The sequence below is a fragment of the Chaetura pelagica genome, unplaced genomic scaffold (genome assembly GCF_000747805.2).
Source record: "Chaetura pelagica isolate M959 unplaced genomic scaffold, ChaPel_1.0 scaffold117, whole genome shotgun sequence".
NCBI lineage: Eukaryota > Metazoa > Chordata > Aves > Apodiformes > Apodidae > Chaetura > Chaetura pelagica.
In genome coordinates, this window is record NW_009954185.1 from 1,047,666 (window position 1) to 1,074,045 (window position 26,380).

Sequence of the window (26,380 nt, forward strand, 5' to 3'; positions counted from 1 at the left end):
TCTTGACCCATCCCATGCATGTCCACTGGAATCAGTGAAACCCTGCCCTGACAGCTTAGCCTGACTCTTTCTGCTGTGAGCTGCAGCAATAGCTGTCCTCATGTGGAACTGTGTTTATAGAGCCCAGACTGAAATGGCCTCACCCAAGCCATCATTATTACTTCCCAGTAACCTTGAAAACCCCAGGATGACAAGCTGCGGCTCTGTATTTTCATAACTCTGAAGTAATTAGCACCTGACATCTGTAATGGAAATAAAGTGCACACATGAGTTTCTGCAATGACACTGTTTTTGCTTTTGTTTAATTTTTCAAAGATGAAGGCAGATACATAAAAATGCCAAGGAGTTTTTTTTTAATTAAAGCTTCAGTAATTTTTATTTTTTTTCTGTCTTCTCTAGATATGCTAATAGATTGAGATAGTAAAGAGAAAGGAACCCCAAACACTGTGTATACAGAACCTTTATGATTGCAGCAACTTGCTGTGTGGGAGACATTATTTTGACTGGAAGAAGTTATTGTGCAGCTTTACACAACTCAAGGATGCTTTACAGTGCTAGAGAGGCAGTGACTGGAATGATGCCTTACCTAGTTTTGGGAGGTTTCACCTCACAGTGTAGATCCTACACCAGATTTCACGCAGTGTTCTGCCGGAGGTGACATTCTTATGCCCCTACTGTCATTCAGCTGTTTGTGATCATGCTTTGGATTACTTGCCTGGCCCAGCTTTGGAGGAAAACTAGATTGGATTACAACTGGTTCACCCCTTCTGCTGTGAAGCTTCTTCTGCTATAGTTTAATACCCACACTATGAAGGTTTACCATTGATACAATGTACCTTATGTAAGATAACATGATGTACCCTCTGTTCAGAACAGTAGAGCACTATCTGTGGAAAGTGGGCATACCTGGCAGTAGGTGAAAGTGGTCTCTGTCCAAATTGCTGGCATAAGCCTCCCATACTGCTTAGCATAGGATTTTGCCTGAAAATTTTAGGTTCACTATCCATGTTCTTTAGTTGGCAGGGCAGAGTAGGAGTGGTGGGTTTCACTGAGGTCATTTAATAACCCTGGCACTACATCCTTTTTGATCAGCCTTGAATTAGTTAGCAAGGACATTCAGTTCTGTGCTTTACTGTAGATGCCGCCTGACCTCTTGATTCCAGGCCTAGCAGCAAATAAGTTCAAATAAACTGATCCAAATGCTGAAGTGCTTATTCAGCCAAATTCACTGTTTGTTTTCCTTAGATAAAGACTAAATAAAAACTGAATAAGGACTTCTGAAAATGGCCCCTTAAAAGCTTGAAGACAATGCTCCAGAGATGACTAAAGGAAGATCAGTGCATAAGAGTTCAGTACAGAAAGCACTATTTTTTTCTATTTTTATTTTGTCATATATTATCTACAGGCACAAGCTTTCATATATCTAATGTAAAAATGCATACAGATCATTATATATAAAAAAATCAACTAGTCTTGGAGCAAACTGCCAGATGCAACTATCCCCAGTTTTGGGGACAACTTGTCTGGATCCAGGTTCAAACCCGTAGCTGACCCTCCCTTCCATCTGTGGTTTCACTGAACCTCCATATATGAAGATTCGCAAAGTTCTAGGGAAGTCTTGGTTCCTGATCCATGTCTTCCAGCATGGGCATGACTAACTCTTCATCAATTGAAGATAAATATTTAAAAACTTCATAAATTACAATTAACTTGTTGTAGGTAACAAGTATCCATTTCACCTTTCCTCCCCCTTTTTGTTTATTGTCCTGCCCATACTCTCACTGCAGAAATGATACAGGGCAGAGGAGAGGAATGTAATGTAGGGCCACATATGTATTTAAATAGGAGTAGTTGAATCAGAATTTACACTGTTGATTCTCCTGCAGAAAGGCTAGCAGCTGTGGGTTTATGTTGCATTTGGCCTTTTGAATCCTTGGGCACTTTTTTTTGGCTCACTTTGCACATTGTAGAAATATGACATGTTTATAGAATAGCCAATAATATGTTGCAACATTGTGAGCAACAGTAAATCAGATTGACTGTAATACTATGTAATATGTATCAACAGATTGTAATATACTATCACTGGCTTCACAGTTATTACACTGAGGAAAAAAATAATGAACAATTAAGTAAAGAAATGTGTGTTTGTGTGGGAGGAAAGGTCACAAAACAGCAGCCTACTTTTTGAATGTTTATCATGTTCGGCAGTTTCCAAATTCAGTCTTTGCAAAGGAATGTTACTATTTTTATTAGAGGTTCTTTATGTAACAAGTCATGTTTGCACAGTGGAACATTTTCTTTCACCAGGATCCTATAACTTCTCCGTACAGACATTATAAAAGAAGACATAATTTGCTGGGATTCTTCTGGAAACATTAGGGGCATAACTTAGCCTCTCTTTCCTTTCAAGTCTCATAATATGAATATGATTCAGTTATTTTCTCTTGCAATTCACATATTACCTTTTTGTATTTTAAAGCAGTATTACTCTGAAACTCAAAAAAAGGTTTTCAGAGAAAAGACCTGTTGAAGTTATCTTAGAAAAGGATAAATCACTTGCTTAGCATAGCGACTTAATTACATTCCTCATCAGCTATCTTGCCATGGGATAGCAGCTAAGGATTTTGTTTACTTCAAGTTTCTGCAACAGCACTGAATTGGAAGATAACAGAATGACCTAGCGAAATGCTTACTCTGGCTTCTGATGTTGTAACATACACATTTGCAAGTTCAGACCTTCAGCTAATGACTACTGGCATGTGAACAGGTACTAGCTCTTTCTTGTACACACTTACTGACTCTGCATTACTAGTAGGACTAAAAATGGCAAAATCTCTCCTTTTTTTTTTTTTCTTTTTCTGGCAAAAGTTAGAGATATGACGTATATTTTTTTGCCACAGGTGTGTCATGGAGATAGTGGCATCACCTGTTGCAACAATCCCCTGCCCAGAAGCACATGGTGAGGTTTCCGTTGCAGTGTGTGTAGCTGAAATACAGCAACATACCTGAATATGAGAACCACATTATAGATATTGATTCATTGATTCCAAAAGAGAAAATGGGTTTTCACTACCTAGAATGGGGGAAATGGAGAAAATAAGCAACAGCACAAATAAAATATACATATGAATGTGATGGTCTTTGATGCTGGCTGAGCAAAAGATATGGATGAGAGAGTGTTTTTAAAAAAAATTACTTTGGTAAAGTATCTTTAAGTGACTCTGTTTGATAAGTCCTGACTTGAGACTTTTGTTTGTCCACAGGGACATACAGGCTTGGTTGTCCTGACAGTTTCACCTCCTATATGGCTACCTATAACTGTGTAAAGTGCTATCCAACTGGATATCCTCATTCTCCTATATGTGGGGCAATTTGTATTTGACAGCTTTTTGGTGCTACTTCCTCATAGAGGCAAATAACCATATGAAGGACAAACCAGTGGAGAATAAAGTTGTAAGTAGTTGCTACAAGAGGGCTACTCCTCAAGGGAGAACACTGCTAATATTTCCATTTTTCATGCCAACCCTTGGCTGTGGTTCTACACAATGCCAGTGTGAGCTGCACACCATACTGCCTAAGGGGATGTGACACAACAGGTGGGAGAGCAGCACAATCTGATAAAAAAAATCATCCAGTCTTTGTTCATACAACTCTTAGCACACAGTTAACAAGCCAAGTAGCCAGGAGTGAAAAACTGACACCTGGCTTAAATGAGACACATGAGGGAGGAGAAAAAATGGAATATCTTTTACCCCAGGCACCAAAATCTGATAAAATGCATTTTCACTTGAATATGCCAGATAGAGTCACAAAAAAACCCCAACCTGTGCTGGCTTAAACCACAGAGTGTTTCAGGCAACACCTGGAAGTTTAAACAGTTGGAAATTATAGTGTTTCAATATGGTAGAAGCCATTTGCATCTGATTTACATTTGGGCTTACACTTTAAATACTTGCTTTCTCATGGGTTTAGATCTTCTTCAGTATAAGAATAGTATAGAATAAGAGGAACTACTTGAATTGAAATAAAAAAAAAAGTAAACAAAAGCTAAAACTACCCATAACTAAATCAAGAGTAATATGATTATTGTTTAGTTTGGTTTCCCAACACATACACTCCTGTTTTTCCAGGTACAATACTGCACTTTGAGACAGAAATGCTGAAATGTCACTGGACTAGCTGATCATTTCTTGATGAATTCTGTAGTTTCAGAGGATCTGGAAACACAGCTGAATTTCATCTCTGTTGAAAAGTGTGTCTTGCTAGTGAAATGCTCAATGAAAAAGACCTTTTGTATATTTTTTGCGTACCTCTCTTAGAACATCAGCACTCAAAGATTGAACAAAAATAACAACAAGGAAGGACAGTTTGGAGTAAAAGCACACAATGCACCAATTTAGAGCTGGTGAAATGTGTCAGGTGAACTTTCCGGTACAATGCAGCAGCTTGGATGTGTGTACAGTCCTTGAGAACACTGGCTGTGATGGTTGTTGATGGACTGATGACTGGATCTTACTCTCCAACGGCTACTAAGCAGCTGGCTGGCTGGAAACAATGCTTAGGCACTACTGACTTGTGGAGGATTGGGGCCAGCCTTGTAGAAGCAGATGATGTTCTGTCAGCACCAATCTCCACAATCATCTAGTCCTTTGGAGTTTGTTTGTTTGTTTGTTTTTTCTTTTTTTCCTTTCTCTTTTTTTTCTATTTTTCTCATGTTAGCCAGAAGCAGTGTGGCTGAATACATCTTGAAACAGGAAAAAAGTCTGACCATGTGTTACTCAAAAAAAGTGGTGTGGTTTGTCTTTTACATTTTTTTAATTGCAAAGCTTTTACCATTTTTTATTAAACATTCTTTGCCTGCCTTGTCCCTGCTCCAAGCTCATATGCTTAAAAATGCTTCTTCTCTGGCTAGTGCAGCTCTTCTTAGCTGCTGATTTTGGTAAGCATCTTATTAATAGCCTGCTTGACGTGGGTAGTGGAGCTTCGTCTCCGAGTCTTGCCCTGGACCATCTTTCGACGCCGCACTTCACGACAGAGCTCATAGAAGGCCTCCATAATGTTGCCCTCTCCTGTGCAAGCAGAGCACTCATAAAAAGCACACGCTAGTTCTGTGGCCAGTTTTTCACCTTCCTCTGTGCTGACCTGCCTGGAGTGATCTAAGTCTGCTTTATTCCCCACCAGGATCAGGGTGACGTTTTTGGGTTTTTTAACTTCATCCAACAAGTTCTTAAGTGGCAGCACTTCCTCAAAGCTGCCTCTGTCCGTGATGTCATAAACCAGCACAAAGCCTTCACCCCATCGCACGTGTCCTTCTTTCTGAATAGTATCCTCCTGTTTTGAAAAGACAGACACCAGCCTTAGGAATATGATTTACAAAAAAGACAACAGGCCTTCAGATAGATGTTTGTCCCCCCTGTTGCAAAGCTATGTAAATAAATCTGCTTGACTTTGTATTTTATGCACATCACCTTTTCTGTCATGTGGCACAGGACATCTACTCTACCAAGGTGCTATGGGCTGCCTGTGGACAGGCTGGTAGCAGGCAATTGGAAGAAGGTCTCTGTTACACAATAGCCAGCACACAAGCTGCCAGATAGCCAGAACCCAGCAGTGTGAGCACCTGTCATGTTTTGAAAGAAGGAGGGACCTGACTATGACAAAACTATTCTTTGTTTTGGTGGAAATCATACACTGGGACTGTTGAGCCTCATCACTTGACTGTAGAAATATACTGTGACTTTGTGCCTAGTAAAAATGTGCTGTTGGGTTGGCTCTGAATTGAGGAATTAGAACAAAACCATTTTAACATGAGAAAAAACCTTAATGTTGTTCTTCCAATATTTGAAAAATCTAAGCAGGGTCCCTTGAATAAGGGTTTTGATCCAGCACTCTGGGTGTGGAACTCAGGTCTGGTGGTAGAGGAACTCTGCTCAGAAGCAAATCTCTGTCCCCAGAAGTGGAGCACACCTGCCACCCACCACATTGCTGCCACCACTGCACTCCCCTTTCCTGCTATCTGAGCCAAGGTATTGGATAACAGCACATGTACCCACGCACCTGACCAGCTGTATCTAGTATCTCCATGGAAACCACTTCATCATCAATGGTAGCTTGGTGACGATATGTAGACTCTAAAATAAGAAACACATTATTAAAAGAAGGTCACTTCTTATTTTTCATCTTCCTTACAGCTACGTCTTACAGCACAAGTCCTGTGATGTGACATACAGCTTCACTAAATTTTCCTTGTCTGAGCTCTTCCAGACCTTCTGGAGCACATTCAAGTAATCCTTTCTTCAAGTCTCTGGTGACTCTTTTACCTCTCCCATATGGCAGACCTCTTTCTTTCTCATGTCTTACACTTGCAAAGGGCTGTGTCTGTGGACATTGCACTCTGTGCCCAGCAAAAGGACAGAGTTTCCTGTGCAAAGAGCTCTGCAAGGCTGCAACCCATTCTCCACGTTTACTCATAGTTAAGGCTACCACCTATGAAACACAAGTATCACTACTCTCAAAGTATCCAGCTCAAAAGCCTGTCACTGCTTAGCTTGAAGTTTTACAAGATCAAAAATAGTATGGTTGCAGATGAGGGAACCAAACCACTAAGCTCAGGCGTTACGCTGCGATAGAATTACAGAACAGTTAGCTATTTTAGGAATGTCTCTGAAACATGCTGAAATCATCACATTCTCCTCTTCTAGCAAGGGCTCAAGCAGTGATTTCCCCATGTATGATTTATAAGGCTAACCAATGGGCATTATGCATTCACACTATGCTACAGACAAAAAAAGGAACCTATTTACTGTGTCCCAGGTTCTGGAACCAGGCAGCTAAACAGAAAGCCAATGACAAAAGGGCTTGTTTTATCTTAATGAGCTGATAAGTTAAATTTGATAGCATTTGACCTAAAACTTGGAAAATTATCTGTGCTAACATGCAGATTTATTACTGTTGCTAGCTCACAGATGTCCTGTATCAAAAGGCAAATACATATGCTGTAAAACTTTGGCCAGTGACTATAAATGATTTGCATTGTCAGAGACATAATTCTTTTATTTGGTGCAAATCTCCCTAATAGGAACAAAGGATAACTTTAAGGAAACACATTTCTTGAATTAGAACTTCTGAAAAGGCTCATATTTGATGTTCTGTAAAGGCTCATGTTTGGTGAATGCCTTTTTTTGTTACATACTGCAGAATGTCACCTCTTCATAGTCATGAATGTGTCAGTGATGTCAACACTCTCTTCCCAAATAAAATATGTCACTTCCCTTCTGTGCCACCTTAATTGCTTCAAGTAGCACAGCTGCCTCTAATAGGGACAAATGGTCAATTTAAGTAGGCAGATGGCAAGCAATCTTGCTGTAGGGTTTCAGGCAATGAAGACCAGGTCTTTTCAAGGCTATAAATAGCCCGTATGTTGAGTGTTGCAAGGTTGTTGAAGGATTTGTCGTTCCAGTTTTGTGATCCTGAGGTTATACCTATGCAGCAGAGGAAGACACAGCAAAATCTCTCAGTGGTATGTCCTATCTGTCTCTCTCGTATATCCTCCTAGCTGTAGCAATTTCCTCAGCGGAATCCAGAAAAGGCTGGAGCTCTAGTTTGGTGTGGAAGCTGCAATGATACACCTTTAGCATGTTATTTCGGTAGCTAAAAGCTGTGGTGCTAGGTTGGGCTTCCCTGTGCAGCACACCATGTCCAAGGTCATTTAGGACCTTATGCTTTGTTTCTTTGAGGGAGAGAGCTTGGAAGAAGAGGTGGCTCCCTGAATGAATAACATGATAATAGCTCCTTATTTCTTTAGGCCTTGCAATGCTTTAAATGCCTTCAACCATGTGGCTCTGCTTGACAAGTAGATGTTGGAAATTGTTTCACATAACTTGAAAAAGGGCTCATTCAACTATATCTATGAAATGTCCTTCTTAGGAGGCAGTGTGATAGGCCAGACAGTTGTTTCCCATGAAATGGGAGAATAAATCTCAAGGAATAGACTTGTGCTCATTGCAAAAAACCAGCATGATTCTTAAATGATACTTGTATCCTCAAAATAGGACTCTGGCAGCACTTTATGTTGCAAGTTCAACTCACTTTGGCTGCTCACGTTGAGATGGAATTTGATCCTGGATGAGCAATACCGCTTTTGGTCAGATTAGTGTAAATACATATTAGTAAATGTATCTCTGTTCCCATGCTTTGGAATGTGTGGTAGCTGGGTGAATTTTAAAAAGGAGTGTAAAACAGCTGGATACTTAAAGCAATTTTTAGTGTAATCACAGACAAGCTTCTCCTTCAAGGGAGCACAAACATCTGAAGAATGCGGTCGTCTTGCAAGTTACAAGCCCTGAAGTTGTGATTTCCAGTCTGTTCACATTGATCTTGTTGTACTTCACAAATGCACTACCTGCCTCTGGGATTTATGAATATTGTTTTTCCTGTGGCTCTTTGTTTTTGGAGACATGCAGCTAGAGAGAAACTGAATTACTTGAGCTACCTGCTAGATCTCTAACTGAAGCCATCAACTGTGTAGGTGGCTGTGTCTCAGTCTTGACTCCTATTAGAATTGATGAAGTAAAATAGGAGCTGGATATAGCTTGTCTGATCTCTCTCCTGGGATGTCACACTTCAAAAGCACTCACAAGTCTAAAATTGTTCAGGTGAATCCAGGCTGTAAATGTCTTATGCTTGCATTATCATGGTCAAGTAGAAAGAGCAAAGTGCAGCACTGTGCCAGTGTCTTCCAAGATGACAACAAGCAACTTTCTGAGCTTTAGGTTGTAATTTGCACCAGGTGATGCCTATATATTATATCTATAGTTAAATGACTAAAAGCTTGTAGACAGAAAACAAACCTCAGAGCTGTGTTTTGGTCTTCATGGACTTGGTGTGAAAACCACTAGCCTCAAAGCAGAGTTAGGGAGCTGCTGTTGACTGAGCTGTGGTGTGCCTGATGCTGCTAGCATTGTGGAAATACTCTTAGTTGGTGGTTTGCTCTGCCTCAATATAAATAAGTATATCTGACCTGTTTCTGGTTTGGGTGTGAGCTATGGTTCTATTTGTATTCACAATAATAAGATCAAATGTGCTGATAATGGCTGTGTGGCTTTGAATGCTAATGCAAATTTTAAGGTCCTACTTGTCTATAGAGCTACTACCCCCTTCCGCCCCCAGCACTCTTGCTGTGCAAAGCACTCATAGTCCTACCATTTGAAAAAATTAAGTTTATTCCAGAAACATTTGGAGGTGCCAAAAAGGCCTGATAAAGAAACTGGGAAGTGGTAGCAGTTGGTTTAAGTCTATTATGTATTGCTTCAATAATTAATTAATGGGAACTCGATACAATTTTCAAGTTTCCACAGCTACTGAGTAACTATGGAAAAAATTATTTGGGGGAAAAAAACAAACAAACAAAACCAAACTCTCCTGGGGCTCTCTGTGTTGATAAGTGTGTTGCAAATTCTCCTGTTCTAAGCAGTATAACTTTAATAAATACATAGGAAAAAAACTACTAAACTTTCATATAGAGAAAATTTTGAAGCCCACGGTCCATAGACTGTCCATGGATATGAGATTCAGTCCCAGCTTGATCATATCACATCCTTGAGCTATGCTTAATAGGACATATTTAATAGAGTTTTGGCCTATAACGTTTAGCTGGTCACTTATCAAACCTACTTGTCCAGGACAATCCTCATCTATTGAATTTTCTCTTGCAGAAGATTGTATTTTCTATAGAGAAACTATTGTCTGGGAAGTAATTGCTAGATTTGGGTTTATTTGCAGTTATATAAAAAGCTGTGATGATGTAAAAAGCTCTTTTCAGTAGTTTTTTATTTTGAACAGGCAATATATATCAGGGGTTTGTCTCAGCTCTGGATGGAAGTATTTGCATCAGAAGGGTTTATTGATTTTTAGGGAAACGCCTGTAGTAGGAGTAGGTACATCAGCTGAGATGGAGCAATGATTTATACCCTTTCATATGTAAATTGGATTAACAACCTCATGTCTTTTACTTGCTTTTAAGTGCAGATGAACATAAGCTGTTTCCATTCAGACTTTAAGTTAATTTTTTTCAAGAGTGGTTAATAAAACAAAGACATACAAAAATGCTCTAGGAAACTTTGGTCTCATGGTGGCTTTCATCCAGTGGCATCTGAGAACTGCAAGGACCTAGAGGAAGAGCTTTGTGTAATAATTATAGCTGAGTTTTTAGACCAAAAAGCTACTCCCAATGAACTTCTAAGTTACGGTTAAAATCTTGTTTGATGGCAATGCAGCAGTGTGTTTAAAAGCCTAAAATTTCCCATAAATAATTTCTGATTACATAATTAAGGTTCTTGTGGGGAGGTGGTTTTTTTGTTTGTTTGTTTGTTTTGTGGGTTGATTGTTTGTTTTTAAATAAACTAATTAAGACTCCTGCAACCTTTGATGTCTACCAGGATGGCACCTTTCTCTGTCATCTTTGAGCTCTTCTCAAAACTCAGCTGAATGTATTTTTCTTGCTTGCATCCAGCTGTTACTTACTCCATCCTTTATTAACCCTACAGGAAGGTTTTTATTCTGCAACCACCAATAGTTTTACAGTAAGAAAAGTATTATCCTTTTATATTTATAATATATTTCTAATGCAAAGGCAATATATCCCCTAGTCTCTTTATTGGTATTACACACCCAAAAATAAGCACACTGTGGTTATTTATCAATAATACCATCAAATTATATGCCATGCATTGTTATTGCAATCATAATTATCACATGTAAAAGAAGAAAAAATAGCAAAAATAATGTTAGTGAAAGGAAACTCTGACAAGTCTGATAAATGGACTTGGATGGTTCAATGTCATAAGTATTTCTGCATGAGTAACTTCAAGAGTCTAGAAATACAGAAGAAAAAGTTCCAAGAGGTTCTACAGTACCTGTGATCTGCTATATATGTATGACTATAATACTACAGGAGCTTTCATCTCAATCTAAAAATTAAAACTGTGTAAAATAAGACAAATATTTGTTTCAGTGAAATTAAATGCAAATCTAGGGACTGTAGCCTGCTTCACATGCAGGCTGCTGTTGTGAATGCTTGTTTTAGAATTAAAATGGTGATGTGCAAAGGACTTTCTTTTTTAACTTAATTTTTTGCTCTTTTGGCTTCTTCCTACAAGGCTGCATTTGCTGTAATCAGAACTATGACTGCAGTAGAGCAAGTATTCCCAAACTAGTCTGACTAAAGCTGAGCATAAAAAAAATCATGTGGGAGGCACCGCAGGCAGCGAGTGTGTCTTAGCTTTTAGTAGAGCTGCTTTTATTTGCCATTTTCAGCCCAAGGGAAAGCTCTTAAATGTTTCTGTCCTGTATAAACCCGGGTTGGGTGGGGATTAGGGACCCATTAATTCCCTTACAAAGGCATGAAGCGGAAGAACAAGTGTATGCCCTGGACAGTCAGCAGGCACAAGCCCACAAACCAGGCTGCAGGGTCCCTGATCCATGCAGACAGGCAAAGATTATCCGTAGGTGACCTAAGAAGCTTCAGATGCTGTGGGGACTCATGCAGGACATAGGATGCTCTGGGGAGCACAGGGACACACGCAAAGAAATCAGCTACTGCAGTATGAAATATGGAAACAAATTCAGATGAAATGAGGTTTTGCTAGGTCTGTTGCTTTGAGCAGCTTGTTTTTTAGCACTTCTTCATATTTTTAATAAAGTCTGAAGGAAAATACATGGCTAGCGCATGTGTAGCCCCACTACACTATAAAGGTCTCATCTTGATATGAAAGGATCTGTTGCATTCCCAAATTTGTGTTTTAGGTAGAACACATGAGAGATACAAAACTAGTCCACAGAAAGGCATTTTTTCTTTTTGCATTGATATTTTTCAATAAATTGCATTTTGGCCTCCAAATTGAACTCCTAGAATACAGTTTTCTTAAGGATACCTTTGAAAATAACAGGACATATGTGCGTTTGTTGGCTTTTGCTGCATATGATTTTTTTTCCTGCTTGCAAAGATTCTTCTTCTGTTTATGAGAATGTGAATGGCATTATTTTTCCTTTCTTAGAGGTTCAGTTCTCATCCAACTTTTACTGAGATAGAAAAAATATGTAGCGATACCTAGGAACTAGATTAGTTAAGGCACACTAAACCAATTGCTAAGGTTGTACCAACAAAGCTGGAGCAGTGCTAACTAGTAGGGAGTAAGCTTCAAGGCTTGAACTGTTTTTTGTTTTTTCTTAAATTTCTGATTTAACTTTCCCACCAACTCTAAGCAGAGGGAGTATTTTCTGGTGGCAATGATAGCCACAACAATTTTAAGTATAAATAAACCATATTTTGCTACATTTTTGTGTTTGATTGTGGCAAGTAGTCTTTGTTAGTGAAGCTTTGAGTTTCACCTTATTTCTGCCAATATAAATGAAAACTAACCAGGGAGATGTTTCTCACACCTAGACCAAGAAAAAACTAAAGTTTGCTCTCCTGAAGGTGCAAAAGCAAGCACTGGAAACTTCTGTTCATCTGGAGAATATTTGAGAATATGATGAACAAGAAAAGTAGGGGCAAAATATTTTGCAGCTGTAGATACAGCAAGAAGAGCTACTGCCATTCCTGATTTTTGCTGTTGAGCTACTGTAAAAAGGCAATCTTTTTATTACTGGCATCAGGAATATCTTCATCTTGAGAATCGTATGAAAGAAAACAAACCACATTTTCAGATAACTGCTTTCCATGTTATCTTAAGCATCTTTCTCTGCTGCTCTCCATTATAATTTCATCATTTCCAGTGTTTGAACATTTTTAGAAGCCAGTGTTGAGGGTTTAAGGTGCTCTAGGCAATACCAGTCCATCTTCTTACAAACGCCTTGGAGAAATCCATAATATTTTAACTGTTCATTGCCATAATAAATTCAGTATAAATTCCTACTGCTGAGGAGTACAGTAAAAATGCTATAATATAATAAATAAATACCAAGTTTAGTAATGTTTTCACTGTTTTGAAGTGGGGAAAACTAAAAGCCCAGGTAGATACCTAGTAAGGCACAATCTCAGCTATTGAGGACTGCATCCATTAAGCACTAAGGCAGAAGGAATAAGTAATTTTGTTAATAAAAATCAAGAATAGTAATAGCTAGAGTCTGGCTTGAAAATAAGGCTGTTTTCCAGCAATTTCACATTTGTCATGGTACTCCTTGAAGCACAGGTTGGCAGCCATTCCTCCTAGCCCCATACGGTTGGTTACCATTACATCTCTCTGGCTGAAAGCCCACACTGGACTGCGTGTTATGTCTATCTTGTGCTTGGATAAGCTGTAGTAGTCAACATGGGTGTTCAGATGAAATATGCAGAAGGCAAACTTCTGCAAGATGATGGCAGGGCTCTCTCCTCATTTGCTCACCATGGAAAATGGTTATTTTTAATCTTGAGCATGCAGATGATCTGTTCTGTAGCACTGTGCAGACTGTAGTATCCTGTTTTGCAACAGGAGGTAGAGAAGTCTGGAAGCGAAGGCTTCCCAGGCTACCTTCCTCCTGGGGCTGCTGGTCTGTCAATCTTTATACCCTAGGGCTGAAGGGACCATCAGTTAATTATTTATTAGCACTATTATTTTAGTATGGGCCTATTTGTTAAAAGTTTTGTTTGCTGTCTGGGAAGTTTCTCTCTCAGCTCTACCGCAGGGAATTAGTACTTATATGGTAGGGGCATGCAGTAAAACCTTCATGGGTGTTAAGGTAAACTTGCTGAGTGAGCCAAAAGCCAACAAAACTAGAAATCTACAGTATACAAAGACATATGTTTCTTCAACTTGTAATTTGCAGCAGTGAAAGCAATTCTGGGGATGAAAAGTTTGTATTCAGATGGTGTTCCAGCTGTCCAGACAGTGTTAGCTGAATAAACCAAAGAGGAAAGGCAATCCTTGAGAACTGTATTTGGATCTGAGGATCTGAGACCTGAGCTCTTTTCATGGCTGCATTGGCACAAAGTTAGCCTAGGAAGGTGGTTCTGCATCCTCTCTTCCTAGAGTAAATTATTCTTAGTGAGGTCTTGGCTCCTGCAGCTAAGCTGTTTATGGTTCTCAGCCTTTTTGATGGAAGCTAGTTGGGCTATATTCCTACTCTGCTGTTTTTTACTGTTGTTTGTAGAGATTTGTATGTATCAGGTGCAGAAAAGAAACTCAGGGTACCAATATTTCCTGGGGTTATAATGTCAATCACAGTATGTATGCTATCTGCAAACTTCCCTTATGGTCCCTGAATGACACCATTTTGCTAACATAACCCCCAGCTCCAGATGTGGTTACATACACAAAACTACCCTTCTAATGTAAAAATAATCCTTCTTGCAAAAAGCTTTCCAATGGGAAAAGCCTTCTTGCCAATGTAAACAATACCTTCACGAAGTGGTTTCTGCTCTTCTTGCCACAGTGGTGAAATTTGTATGTCTTGAGATGGTCTTGAACACACAAAATTATCTGCTCTTGGATAATGCAGGGCACTAACAGAGGTATCTCAAGCACTTATGTATCTTGTAGACCTTTCCACAGTCCTTTGGCTGTTTTATGTAATGCTGGAGAAAAGCAGTGTTCTCATGGGCCTTTCATAATAAAGTTAATGGGACAGCAATTTGTACCACCTTATCTCTTAATCTTTGCTGCTTTACTGATACTGACACATTTTACACATGGTGTCTTATAGACTGAATATATTTTGCATTAGGTAGGAGTTTATGGAAAGAGAAGTTCAGTTTTTTTCCTCTTCCTCTTGAAAGAGTGAACAAAAATCTGAGAGACTTAAAAAAACTGTAACATAGTTGGAACCAATACTCTTTTAAAATGTCACTATAAATCTAGTAGTAATAGAAAAATTAAAGGTTTTCTTGATTCATGTTTCTCTGTGGTTACCTCTGCTCCTTCGAACTAATGAGTAGTCTTTTCTCTGTATTGTTCAAGTTAAACTAACCCCTATGCTTTCTGTCTCTGCCTTCAAAGACTGGCCGGTCTGTTATGCCAGTCTCTTCTGCTGATTTATCTGCTCAGGGACAGTTTTCCTTTCAGAGGATTAGCAGAGTTGTATGAAATATGTGAACAGCTAGAGAAGGACATCTAAGGATAGTGTGACAAAGCCAAGTGAATTTTAGAAAGGTCAACAAAAATATTAACTCCTTGGTTGCTGTTATTTTATAAGTTGATGTGGTTTAAAATTCAGTCTTGAGGAGAAATGCTTGGTGTTCTGTTTCCCTTTGATATGTGAGTCTTAACTCTATGAGTACCAGTTACTTAAATGATTTACACACCTTTTATGATATAAAAGATTTTATAGGTGAGAAGCAGAGGCAGAGAAACTGCAGGTAACAAATCAGTGGCAGAACCAACAAAAGATCTGAGGACCTTGACTTCTGCACTTCCAAAGGATTTGTTTGGTTTTCTTATCTATACAGCAAAAAAGTCCCTGCAGCTCAATGCACCTGATTCTGCCAACTGTGCAAAAACGCTAATTCAGAATAAATTACATAATCCTGATAATAATACCCTGTTTTTTTATTTTGGATATCACAGCTCTGTAGGCAAATTGTCTTGATTATTGTAGAACAATGAAATTCAGGTATTTGAAGTTCAGTACAAACAGTAGTTCTTAGCAAAATACTGCAAAACTTATTTTAAAAAGCTTCCACTTAGCCATAGTTATGATTAGTTTTTTCTTTCATTTGATCCAGGAGATTCTCCCTGTCCATCATGGCTATGGAGGCAGGTAATTTGTTGTTGTCAATGAAGCATTTTGCAGGCAAACAGATTTACTCTGATTCTGCATCACATATACTGTTTAGTATATTCCTGTTTACTAACTGAAGTCCTACATTCAGGCTAAGAGTTTACCCCTAAAGAGTAAGAGGCCAAATAAAGGTCTTTGCACCTCCACCTTAAAACTCATGCAGGCTGGGTAGAGAATGGATTGAGAACAGCCCTGGGGAGAAGGACTTGGGTATGTTGGTTGATGAGAAACCATGAGCTGGCACTGTGTGCTTGCAGCTCAGAAAGCCAACCTTGTCCTAGGCTGCATCAAAAGAAGTATGGCCAGCAGGTCAAGGGAGGTGATTCTTCCCCTCTACTCTGCTCTTGTGAGAACCCCATCTGCAGTACTGTGTCTATTTCTTGATCCTCCAACACAGGAAGGACATGGAGCTCCCGGAGTGAGTCCAGAGGAGGGCCACGAAGGTGAACAGAGGGCTGGAGCACCTCTCCCTCTAAGATCAGCTGGGAGAGTTGGAGTTCTTCTCACTTGAGAAGAGAAGGCTCTAGGGAGAACTTATAGGAGTTTTGGTAGCTGAAGAGGCCTACAGGAAGGCTGGAGAGGGGCTTTTTACAAGGGCATGAAGTGACAGGAAAAGGGGTAATGGTTTTAAGCTGAAAGAAGTTAGATTTAAATTAGATATTAGGAAGAAATTGTTACTGTGAGGGTGGTGAGACATTGGAATGGGTTGCCCAGAGATAGTGTAGATGCCCCCTCCCTGGAAGTGTACAAGGGATGGGGTTTTGAACAACCTGGTCTAGTGGAAGGTGTCCTTGACCTTGGTCAAGTCTCAAGAGGACTACCTGTGGTGGTGCTGCAGTGAGGGGAGCTGCTTGCAGGCCACAAACTTCCCCTCAGCCGCCTCAGTGGCAGGCAAATTGTCAGCCTGCTGCCACCCCCTTCCTGGCAAGCACTGCTGAAATGGTACATAAGAATGGCAGTTTTTCTGCTGCTTTTATGATTCTCTCAACAACAACAAAAAATTTCTCAACTGAAATAGAGTGCAAAGTTCTGGGTTAAATCCACCACAAATGTGTCGCTTATGTTTGTGAAGCACTTTTAGGCTGTGGCTTAAGTGGTGCCTTTTCCAGCTCAAGTGTTTTTGGGCCTTCTAACACCACAGTGAATTTGCTTATTAATTTGTGAGCTGTGTTCTATTTAAAAACACAAAAATTGCTGAACTATGGTGAAATCCACGTGGTAGCCCAATCTACTTTCTCAGTACCTATTTAGCAAGCTAAAGAAGACTAAGTTTAATGCTGAATTCATATTTTTAATCTTTTAGGAAACAATTGTATGTATTTTTATTAATGTGCAGCTCCAGCCTACTTCTATACAAAGCTCCTTCATTGGACCTTCTCATTCTGTTGCACGTGTGGGATAGTTGTGGGATTTTATACATACAGATTGAAAGTGGAAACTCATTTGCCTTGACAATACCGGATAACCACTTAGCCTGAGTGACCAGTTATTTAAAATAAATAAATACAAAATTTGAAAAATAAAAACATGCCAAATTGATGACACTGACCTGCCGGTTAAGCAGAAGTGATGGAGAATTCAAGGCTGACACTTAATAATCTCTTGAAAAATTACCTTTGCAGTCATTACCCTTTGGCTGAGAATAGTAAAATGGAAAGTACAGTGATATGTACTTTTTTTGTGAAGATGCAGCTGTCCTACAAATGCTTGCACAAAAGTGGCAGAGCTGCAAAGCCCTGACTTCAGCAGCAGCAGGCCCATGTGCCAAAACTTGCAAGATTCAGTGATGCTCCTCAAGCCAGAAAATGTTATTTTGTGGTTTATAATTTGGCTCCTGGAGATACAGCAGGATATCCAGATGCTGCTAAAAATATGGTCCTTCATTTATTTTCTGGCAGGTTAGAGTCGTAAAGAATATTTATAAGGTGTGTTTTTTTCCTTTACAGTTAAAATGTGCCACCCTTGAATTAAGAGGACAAGTTTTTTTTACCTTGAAGCTTAGTTTAGAATAATGCTGAATTTCCATCAAACTTTGTACAGTTTGGTAGAAGCTTACCTAAAAATAGGAATTTTCTTGGGATTTTTTGCATCAGAGTGCTAATGGGTGGTTGAAAACTTGACATAAGAAATAACTTACAAATACAACAATTTTTTTTCACAGCCCCGGTGATTTTTGGCAAAACCTCCTGTTGCTTAGCAGCTAGATAGTCTGCATCTGTTTTAGTCCTGCCCTTTCAAAATTATTTGACAAAGCTACTTATTTTCCTTGCAGGGCAAATGGATCTCATTGATGCAACATAAACTTTTTATATTGGTGGAATATCCCTCTTCCCACCCAACTGTCAGTCCATGACTGCTATAAATAAATGAATATATTCAGTTAAAATTTCTCAGTAAATTCAGCTCAGTGATGTTAATGGGTAACTGGCCACTAAATTACCACAGAATTATGATAAAGTTAGAAACGGGTTCTTTAAAGCACTGCTTCTCAAAGTTTTTGAAGGTACAGTCCCTTTCTGATTCATTTCTGAAGGTCTGAACAGTGGTTAGAATTTCAGGAGATTTTTTTCTAACAGTTCAGACCCTCCTTTAAATCCTGTTGTGACCCATAGTTTGAAAGCGCAGTACTTTAAAAACCAATTTCTGGTGGGCAGCTTCCACCAGAGACTACTGTAATTAAGAAATAACTTACTGATAATAGTTTTAGTTCTTGCATTTCTCAAGCCTTTGCCTCTGAGCAACTTAAAGCACTTAGTTTAAATGATGTATTACAGTTATTGTGAAGCTGTTATCCTCTAAACTGGAATAACACATAGAATTCACTAAGTCAGAAGAGATTTAATTTTTGTTTTATTGAGATAGAACTATTGTCTGCATAGAAGCTTTCCATGTTGTAAACAGAAGATGATTAGATTCCTGAGGGGCATGCTTAACTTGCAGTTAGTTGTAAATTAGTAAATCAGAAACAAATGTCAAATCTTGTACACCCAAAAAGGGCATGGGTCCCTCATGATGGGGCAAAAACCAAACCTCGCAGCTTGCCAATAACTTTGTGTGCTTAAACAAGGCAACAAGGATACTTTTGCATGCGGTGTCCCTGAAATTAATTAACTTGGACTATACTGATACAGAGCTCTTTATATTCTTCTATTGTAAAGTTCTTAAAATGATGTGTTAGTGACAGAGATGTAAAGTACTAATACTAACAGAGTTTTATATTGAACGCTTCAGCATGCAGGTGACATAATTCACTGATTAAAATATTGATATTAACAGATAAATGACTGTGTCTGAGCTCAAGTTGTATTCAGAATTATTTTCCCAAGATGAGATTTCTGCTATCTGTAATTTCTTCATTTTACCAGATTAAGATACTTGGTATAATACTGGATACTTCTGCTTTGTTGAAAAAGCTGCCTGGATTTTGCAAGAACGTGTATTAAAATTTCATCTGTTTCTGCTGTGCAAGTTTATGGTGTCTTCCAGTTCTTTAGTGAGATATCTGAGAGAAGGAACCTCAGCAAAAAAATAGGTATTTAACTGTACAACCTGTATTTTAGCCTCCAAAGAAAGGTTAGGAAGGAGAGGGCAACAGATTGTTGGAGAAAAGGAAATTTCCCAGCCCCTAACTTCATGTGTAAATCACTTAGTCCTGAGGTACTGAAGGTGCCTCCTAAGATGTGAATGCTTCATCTCAGACTTCTTGGCCTGGATTTTCTCTGGTGCAGAGCATTCAAATATATACTGACTTAGGAAATACAAAGAAATTGGACCTTGGCATGAATTCTCAAGTGAGGCCTCTAATTCAGAGCAACTGTTTGACATCTTCTTCTGAGAGATCTGTGCCAGCTTCTCAGAAGTGCCAGACACAAGCCAGCTAAGTGGGAGCAGTGGAGAAGACATGCAGGGATGCTCTCCTGATGACTTACCCTACCTGTTTACCAATAAAGTGAGGTACAATGTATGTTTGAAAGTGAGAACAATAAACTTACCTAAGGGTAGGTAGCTTTTAAGTACCTACCTGTTTTTCAGATCTGTATTCCAGCCATCTATCTTATTCTCTAGCAGCTGGTGTTTGGGTTATCCAAAAACAGAACTGACTGCACACTACATAATTTTCAGAGTGAAATACTAATGCAATTGCTTTCAATGGCAAATTTCCCAGTGATTTCTGTGAGGGAAGAAATGTGCCTCATATTAATTCTGCTTTCATCTGAGTGTGTTACTAACTGTCTAGTATGCCATCTTAGGTAATAATTTGTTTCGGCTTTAAATGACCACAGAGAAGCTTTTTTACACCAAATTTAAGGGTTGACTGAGGCTTGGAATTTTAACTCTATGATTTTCCATCACTTCAACCATGCTATTATATACACAATACCACGTGTACAGAATAAAATGCAACCTACCTAGCGTTGGGTCGTACTCCCAGATGAACCGTTTGGTCAGGAAGCGTACGACGAGAGCTGGAGGAATAAAAAGGTGCCACATGAGATGCACAAGCCATGAACTCATCTGTTGTTTTTTTTTAAAGCTTTCCCAGCAAACTCTTCTGAATGAAGAGGCATGTAGCAGCTCTCCTGAACTGTGACCAGAATTCTGTGTTGCTTGTTGTAGCAGTTGCAGCCTTTTCTCTGTTTGTGACCCACTTTACAATTTTGGAGGGGGCAAACAAATGAAAAAAACAAAACTCTTTACAGCACTAATTATTTACCCATGTAGCAATGCAGGACAAAGAATGCCTGAAGGTTTTAAATGGTAGTATCTAACTTTTTTCCACTTTTATTTTTTTGGTGTGTGGTCACAATTGTTTCTACCATTAAAAAGCCAAACCAGCCCCATTTATAGCATTTATAGCAGATGAGCTTTTAAAAAAAAAAAAAGCAACAACAAAAAACATTACTTTGGATGGTTTAGATTTCCCATAAATGTTGGGAAAAGGGTTGGCAACCTTTGAACCAGGGTGCTTTGAAGCTTTAAAACTAGGGTGATAAAAATAATTTAATTCCTGAAAGCTTTCCCTTCAGATTTTAAGCTTACAACATAAGTCATAATGTATAACTGGCTAAATAGCCTCCTTCTGTATTTTGGCATGTCTTCCTTGTAGTAATTCATCTTCCGTGTTTTGCCTACTTGTCACTTGAAGTGATCAGCTATAATGTTTTAAACCAATGGTCAACAAATGCTATTAATAAATTTGCAGAAGTAGAAATAAAGCTTTATATTTTTGAGCACTGGATTTTCAGTTTACAGGCTGGGATCTTGCTCCTTATGATGTTATATTTAATTTTTTCTCTTCCTCCACCCCCTTTAAAAACAACCTGTCAGGATATTATGTTCTAATTTAAAACTGAGTAGTGCTTGAATTTCTAGTGATGTAAACTAAGTGTTCACCACTGCCAACTATTCCAAATTCTCTCTGCATTTTCAAATTGGAGCTAGATATATCACTGCACTAGCTATGATTGTAGTGATTACAGTTATGGGAAAAGTCTTCCTTGTCATCAGCCCTACAAGATTGTTTGGGGGTTCTTTTCTTTGGCAGGTGGACCATAAATGGTGACAGCTGAACCCTGTTCTGATCCTTTTCAAAATTAAAGCCATGTGAATGCCCCCCATCCCACACTGCTGTGCCCAAGGCAACACTCTGCAGAATACATAAAATTTCTTAGGCTTTGTTTAATTGGAACCTATTTTTAAAATATAATCAGAATGTTAGTTTTCAGGAAAATGTCACTATGCCTCATACTTGGAGCAGCAATAAGAAGTTAATCCTAAGGAAGTTAGTTCACTACAGAAGAAGCAATTTTAAATCTGTGTTAATTAAAGTTTCTATTTTCCTTAGGAAGTCCTGTTTTAAAATTTTTTTGGTCTTTGCAAAAATGTTCTCCCTGGTCCTCAGAGTGACTGGCAATTCTTAGCTAAAGTAACTTTTCAAGTTTTAGTCCTAACATGGATGTCACTATACTACAAGAAGATTCCTGAGTCACTTATGTTCTGCATATGATTGCACCAGGACATTTTCCCCTACATTTTTTTCTCAGCTGAAACAGTTTAAACATCTTGATGTTTCAAAAATGTTTTGGTGGTTTTTGTGGTGGGTGTTTTTTTTGTGTGTTTTATTTATTTATTTTAATTATTTATTTCTTTTTGCATTTTGACTGGGGTAGCGATGGTGGGTTGAAGTTCCCCTGACACACTTTTAGAAGACACCTTACCATCTTCTTTTTCAAGAACAGGTTTTAAAAATGCTTTCTTCTTTAAGAGCCGTACTCTGAGGGAGAAGCAGTAAAGTGCTATCTGTATTGCAGTGCCTGAGCCTGGACCTAAAGTAGCTAGTGGAGACAGAGAAAAGGCTAAAGAGAGGGGGGGAACTTTCCCAGGTATCTTCATATTTAAATGTGGTCAACTTAGTTATCATAACCTTGTACTTGTAAATTCTGGAGAGGAGGCTTGAAGTGATGAAGGGGGCTGAAAGAAAGCACTAATGTCTGCAGCAGCTCTGAAGTAAAAGAGGGAGAAGAGCTGATTTTGGAGGTAGCCCAAATGAAGGAGGTGAGAAGATAAGTGATAAGAAGGAAAGGCAGAACTGGACTGCAGCTGCTGAGGTGAGCCTGGGAGAAAAGAGATGCAGCTGTGTACACAGGATGAATGGTACAGGTGTTGAGTGTCACAGAGCTGAAGAATTTAGAGATCACAGAAGGGAGCTCTGGTGAGGAGGGGGAAAGTAGGTTGTACTTCTCTGTAGCAGGGAGGCCTGCATGCAGAAATAAACACATGCAGGAGGGAGCTGAAGAAAAAAAAGGAAGGGTGGGAGGCAGCAGCCTTGCATAGGGCAGGATGGCAATTAGTGTCCCTTGCTGACACGTCTCAGTGGGGAGCACAGCAAGCCCAGTGTGTCACTTGCTAGACATTATTGGTAATGAAGTATTTGCATAAGGCTTGCTTGGGGCCAGTGAAGGGAAGAAAATGCCATCTCAGCACAACCCCAGGTGAGTGGGGAAGTGTCAGCTTCAGAGCTCTCTTCAGAGGGCTTCAGAGCCTGAGTGAGCTAGCACACTCAGGACTGTGCAGAGCTGCTATTACTGTGGGGCTGGCTCTGCTCAGCCTCCCTGCTTCTGGCCTGGCTATGATTCCCTCAAAATATTCCTGCTTTCCTCCATGGCAATAATCACAGCCCCTCCTATGGAGCTTTTCACTTCCATATACTTTTACAAGACTGAAGACCAGCAGCTACATTTCACAGGCTTTGCATGAGATGCTCTTAATCCAATGTCTGTCCTGTTAATAACTATTGCAAACTATGTTGGATGGGAAGTGTCTTCACATTTGCCTCATGAGGAAGGTTTAGCACACAAGCCCTTGACACCCAGTATTAAACAATGTATGTCACTTCACAATGTGATTTGAATGAAAATAGTCAATGACGGGAGAGCCAGGAAGGGCATCCAAATGTTTGGGCTGTCAGTCTGAAGATCAGCTTGCTAGCTCATGCTGCCTGCCCTAGTAATGATTGCCCTAGAGCAGGGGTATTACTGTGGAGCCATTTTGTTTATGTTGAGCTCACTCCCTGACAGATTATATCACTTCTGTTTTAGTAAAGTGACTTCTGCCAGCAGAAGACTCAGAAGTGAGGACATCAGGAATGCACTACACTGAGAGCCACAGCATTCAGATTTCTGCTGCTGGCATAAATAGCACTTTGGGCAAAGCAATGTGTCCTTGTGTCCGTAGCAGTGCTGCATAGAAAGAGATGAGATGGGCATTACTGCCTTCTCACCTTAGCGAAGCTGTGTGCCCTGTTTGACCTGTCAGCCTTATTTACTTATTTAGACAGGTTTAACTCTAATGCTAACAATGAGTCAAAAATAACCCAACATACTAAAAAAAAAATAATCAAAAATCCAGATACTGCGTTTTGATTAAAAATAACACAGGTTGAGAATGTCTGAAACTCATTAGTTTCTGATTAAATTGGGTGACTAATTGCAGCATTCATATTAAAATGACCATTTCCAGTGCTTATCCTCAAAGAAGATGAAATGCATATTGAAGCAGGTAAGATTCAGATTGATGTAGTACCTAACTGGAGTGAATTTTGTGGTCTTCTACTGAGACTAGTCCAGGCTCTTTACAGAATGCTTACTCCTCGTGAAATATAAGAACTTGCAGACTTAGAAGGAAAGAATCTCCTACAAACTGCAATTTGGATTCCCACTATGTTTTTCAGAGACATGACCGTTGCCTAAAGGAATTGATGTAATGTCCTAGCAAAGGAAGAACAGACTCATGTCTCTTTCTGCCTTTCCTTACAACCTCACTTCCAAGTCAGCTGTTTGTACAGGGTTTAAATTAGGGTAGAACTTGGCCCAAGACTTTAATCACTCATGTTTAAACCTTCTGCTTTAAAAGTTATTCTTGGAGAAGAAACATGACAATCTGTCAAATACATTTGCAGTGTAACTCCACTGAAGACAATGAAGTTATATCGGGAATTAACTTGGCATAAAAACTGAGATTATCAACCACCTAATTACTGAATTTCTTTGGGACTTGTGTGGCTGAATCCCTTAGTAAGCTTTCAAAATCTCAGCTCATCTCTTTTGGAACATTTGAAGTTTTTGGTGTTGTTTTGCTTCTTGCTTTAGATCATTGTTTGGATTTAGTAATATATATCATAGAATCATAGAATCTTAGGGGCTGGAAGGGACCTTGAAAGATCATCTAGTCCAACCCCCCTGCCAGAGCAGGGTCACCTAGAGTACATCACACAGGAACTCATCCAGGTGGGTTTTGAATGTCTCCAGTGAGGGAGACTCCACAACCTCCCTGGGCAGTCTTTTCCAGTGCTCTGTCACTCTTACAGTAAAAAAATTTTTTCGGATATTGACCTTGAACCTCCTATGCTCCAATTTACACCCATTGCCCCTTGTCCTATCACTGGTCATCACTGAGAAAAGCCTAACTCCGTCCCCCTGACACTCACCCCTTACATATATATATATGCTCTGGCTAAATTTACAATCTGCCTGAATACATATATTCATGAACTTGTTATCATTCCAGCCAATATAAGCTGAGCTTTTTGGGGAAGAATGGAAGCAGGGTTTTGTTTGAAAAACATCCTCCTTCCCCAAAAGCTACAGAGTTTTTTTCTAAGAAAAATAACAGTTCTACACAGTGAAATAACTGTATGATGACTCTTTCCTGCTGTGAGAATTTACAGCTATAAAAATGGTCTGAAAGTAGTCCCATTATTTAACTTATCAACAAGTCCATTCCTGGTGCCATCATGGTGTGTTATCAGTAAACCATACTTGGCAGAAGATACTAGAGTGGTTAAAGCTAGAGGTTATAATGACTGAAAGGCACTTTCACAAATGAAGTATTTAATTTTTTAAATGTATGTTTTTGTTAGAGTTCATCCCCTGTTCACCACCTCGGAGGCCCCTCGTGTATGAGAATTTCAGTCCCCTTGGTACATGTGGTGAGGGCCAGCCTGTGGCACAGTGGTGCCCCAGGATTCTGGCATGCAATATGCTGCCTCCTTAAGCAGCTCTGTGTTCTGCTTTGGGAGGTAATGGTTTGTTTTAAAGGCACTACCATAAGAATTTACTCTGCTTCTGAAAGTGCAGGTTGTCTGGGGGTGTGTGTGTATGTAAGAATGAACTTCCAGTGCTGAGTCCTTTTCTGGTCCTGGTGCATTGTGGATGTAAATGTGCAGTCATCACTTCTGACTCTGCACCCGTGGGCCTAGGTCTGACTCAGTTTTGACAGTATCTCTGGTACTTCAGTGATGTGGGAATATATGAATGGTGAGTGAGGCATCCACAGGAGGATTTCTCTGCCTTCCTTTCTCTCTTGGTTTGCTCACTGTGATCACTTCCGATATTAGAACCTAACAAGCTTTTAGTAAACTAGAATGTGAATTTAATGGAGCTAAACAAGATTAGGGAAAGGAAAGGAAGAACTGTACCAAGTATAAAAATTGTCTGTTCCACACTGCCTTGCTATCTCAAACTTTGCATATTTAATGCATACTTGAATTACTGTCTTAAGCAGTGAACTGTTCAGAGAAACGACCATGCCCGCTTGCATAAATTTTCTGTAACAGCACAGTGAGATTCTCCACTGACTGATGATATATATCTAAAAATATATCTACTTTTATAAACATCAAAAGCATATATATCATTAAATATGTTTATATATATATATATAACAGTTTACATATAGTGTTATAGTAAATACAGACTAGGATTGAACAGCTATGTGATGAAATGTGTTGCTCTTGCCTTTCAGGAGGTTATGTTGCTTAGTGTAATGCAAGCCTTTTTTCTTCAGTGGTAGTGATGTGGGCTACAGTTCTGTGGATCTGAACACCAAAAATAGTTCAAAATTCTTTTTGTTCTGCTAGGGTATAAAGGGACTTGACTTGAACACCTGTCTCAAATCTCTGTCTTAATCCCCACAGAAGGATCATGTACTAAACCAACATCCCCTGTTCAAGTACTTCAGAAACACTAACATCAAATATAATAATCAAGCACTTTATATCCAATATAACATTACAGTTAATATTTTACATGCTGAATATGCACTTAGTAGGACTCCAAAAACT

General features: G+C 39.2%; 1 protein-coding gene across 2 annotated transcripts in view; it reads right to left on the reverse strand.

Annotated features, from left to right (window-relative positions):
- Positions 1 to 4,902: 4,902 nt before the first annotated feature.
- The window catches only part of RERG (RAS-like, estrogen-regulated, growth inhibitor), a 100,613-nt gene continuing 79,135 nt past the window's right edge, over positions 4,903 to 26,380 (reverse strand). The window contains exons 2-4 of one of the 2 annotated variants that reach the window (XM_010002933.1): positions 20,169 to 20,225; positions 6,061 to 6,134; positions 4,903 to 5,334 (exon numbers count right to left, since the gene is read on the reverse strand). In XM_010002933.1, the coding sequence (XP_010001235.1) occupies positions 4,927 to 5,334; positions 6,061 to 6,134; positions 20,169 to 20,225 (539 nt within the window). In that variant the 3' untranslated portion in view covers positions 4,903 to 4,926. The remainder of the gene's footprint in view (positions 5,335 to 6,060; positions 6,135 to 20,168; positions 20,226 to 26,380) is intronic. The other variant, XM_010002934.1, reaches the window with a different exon arrangement.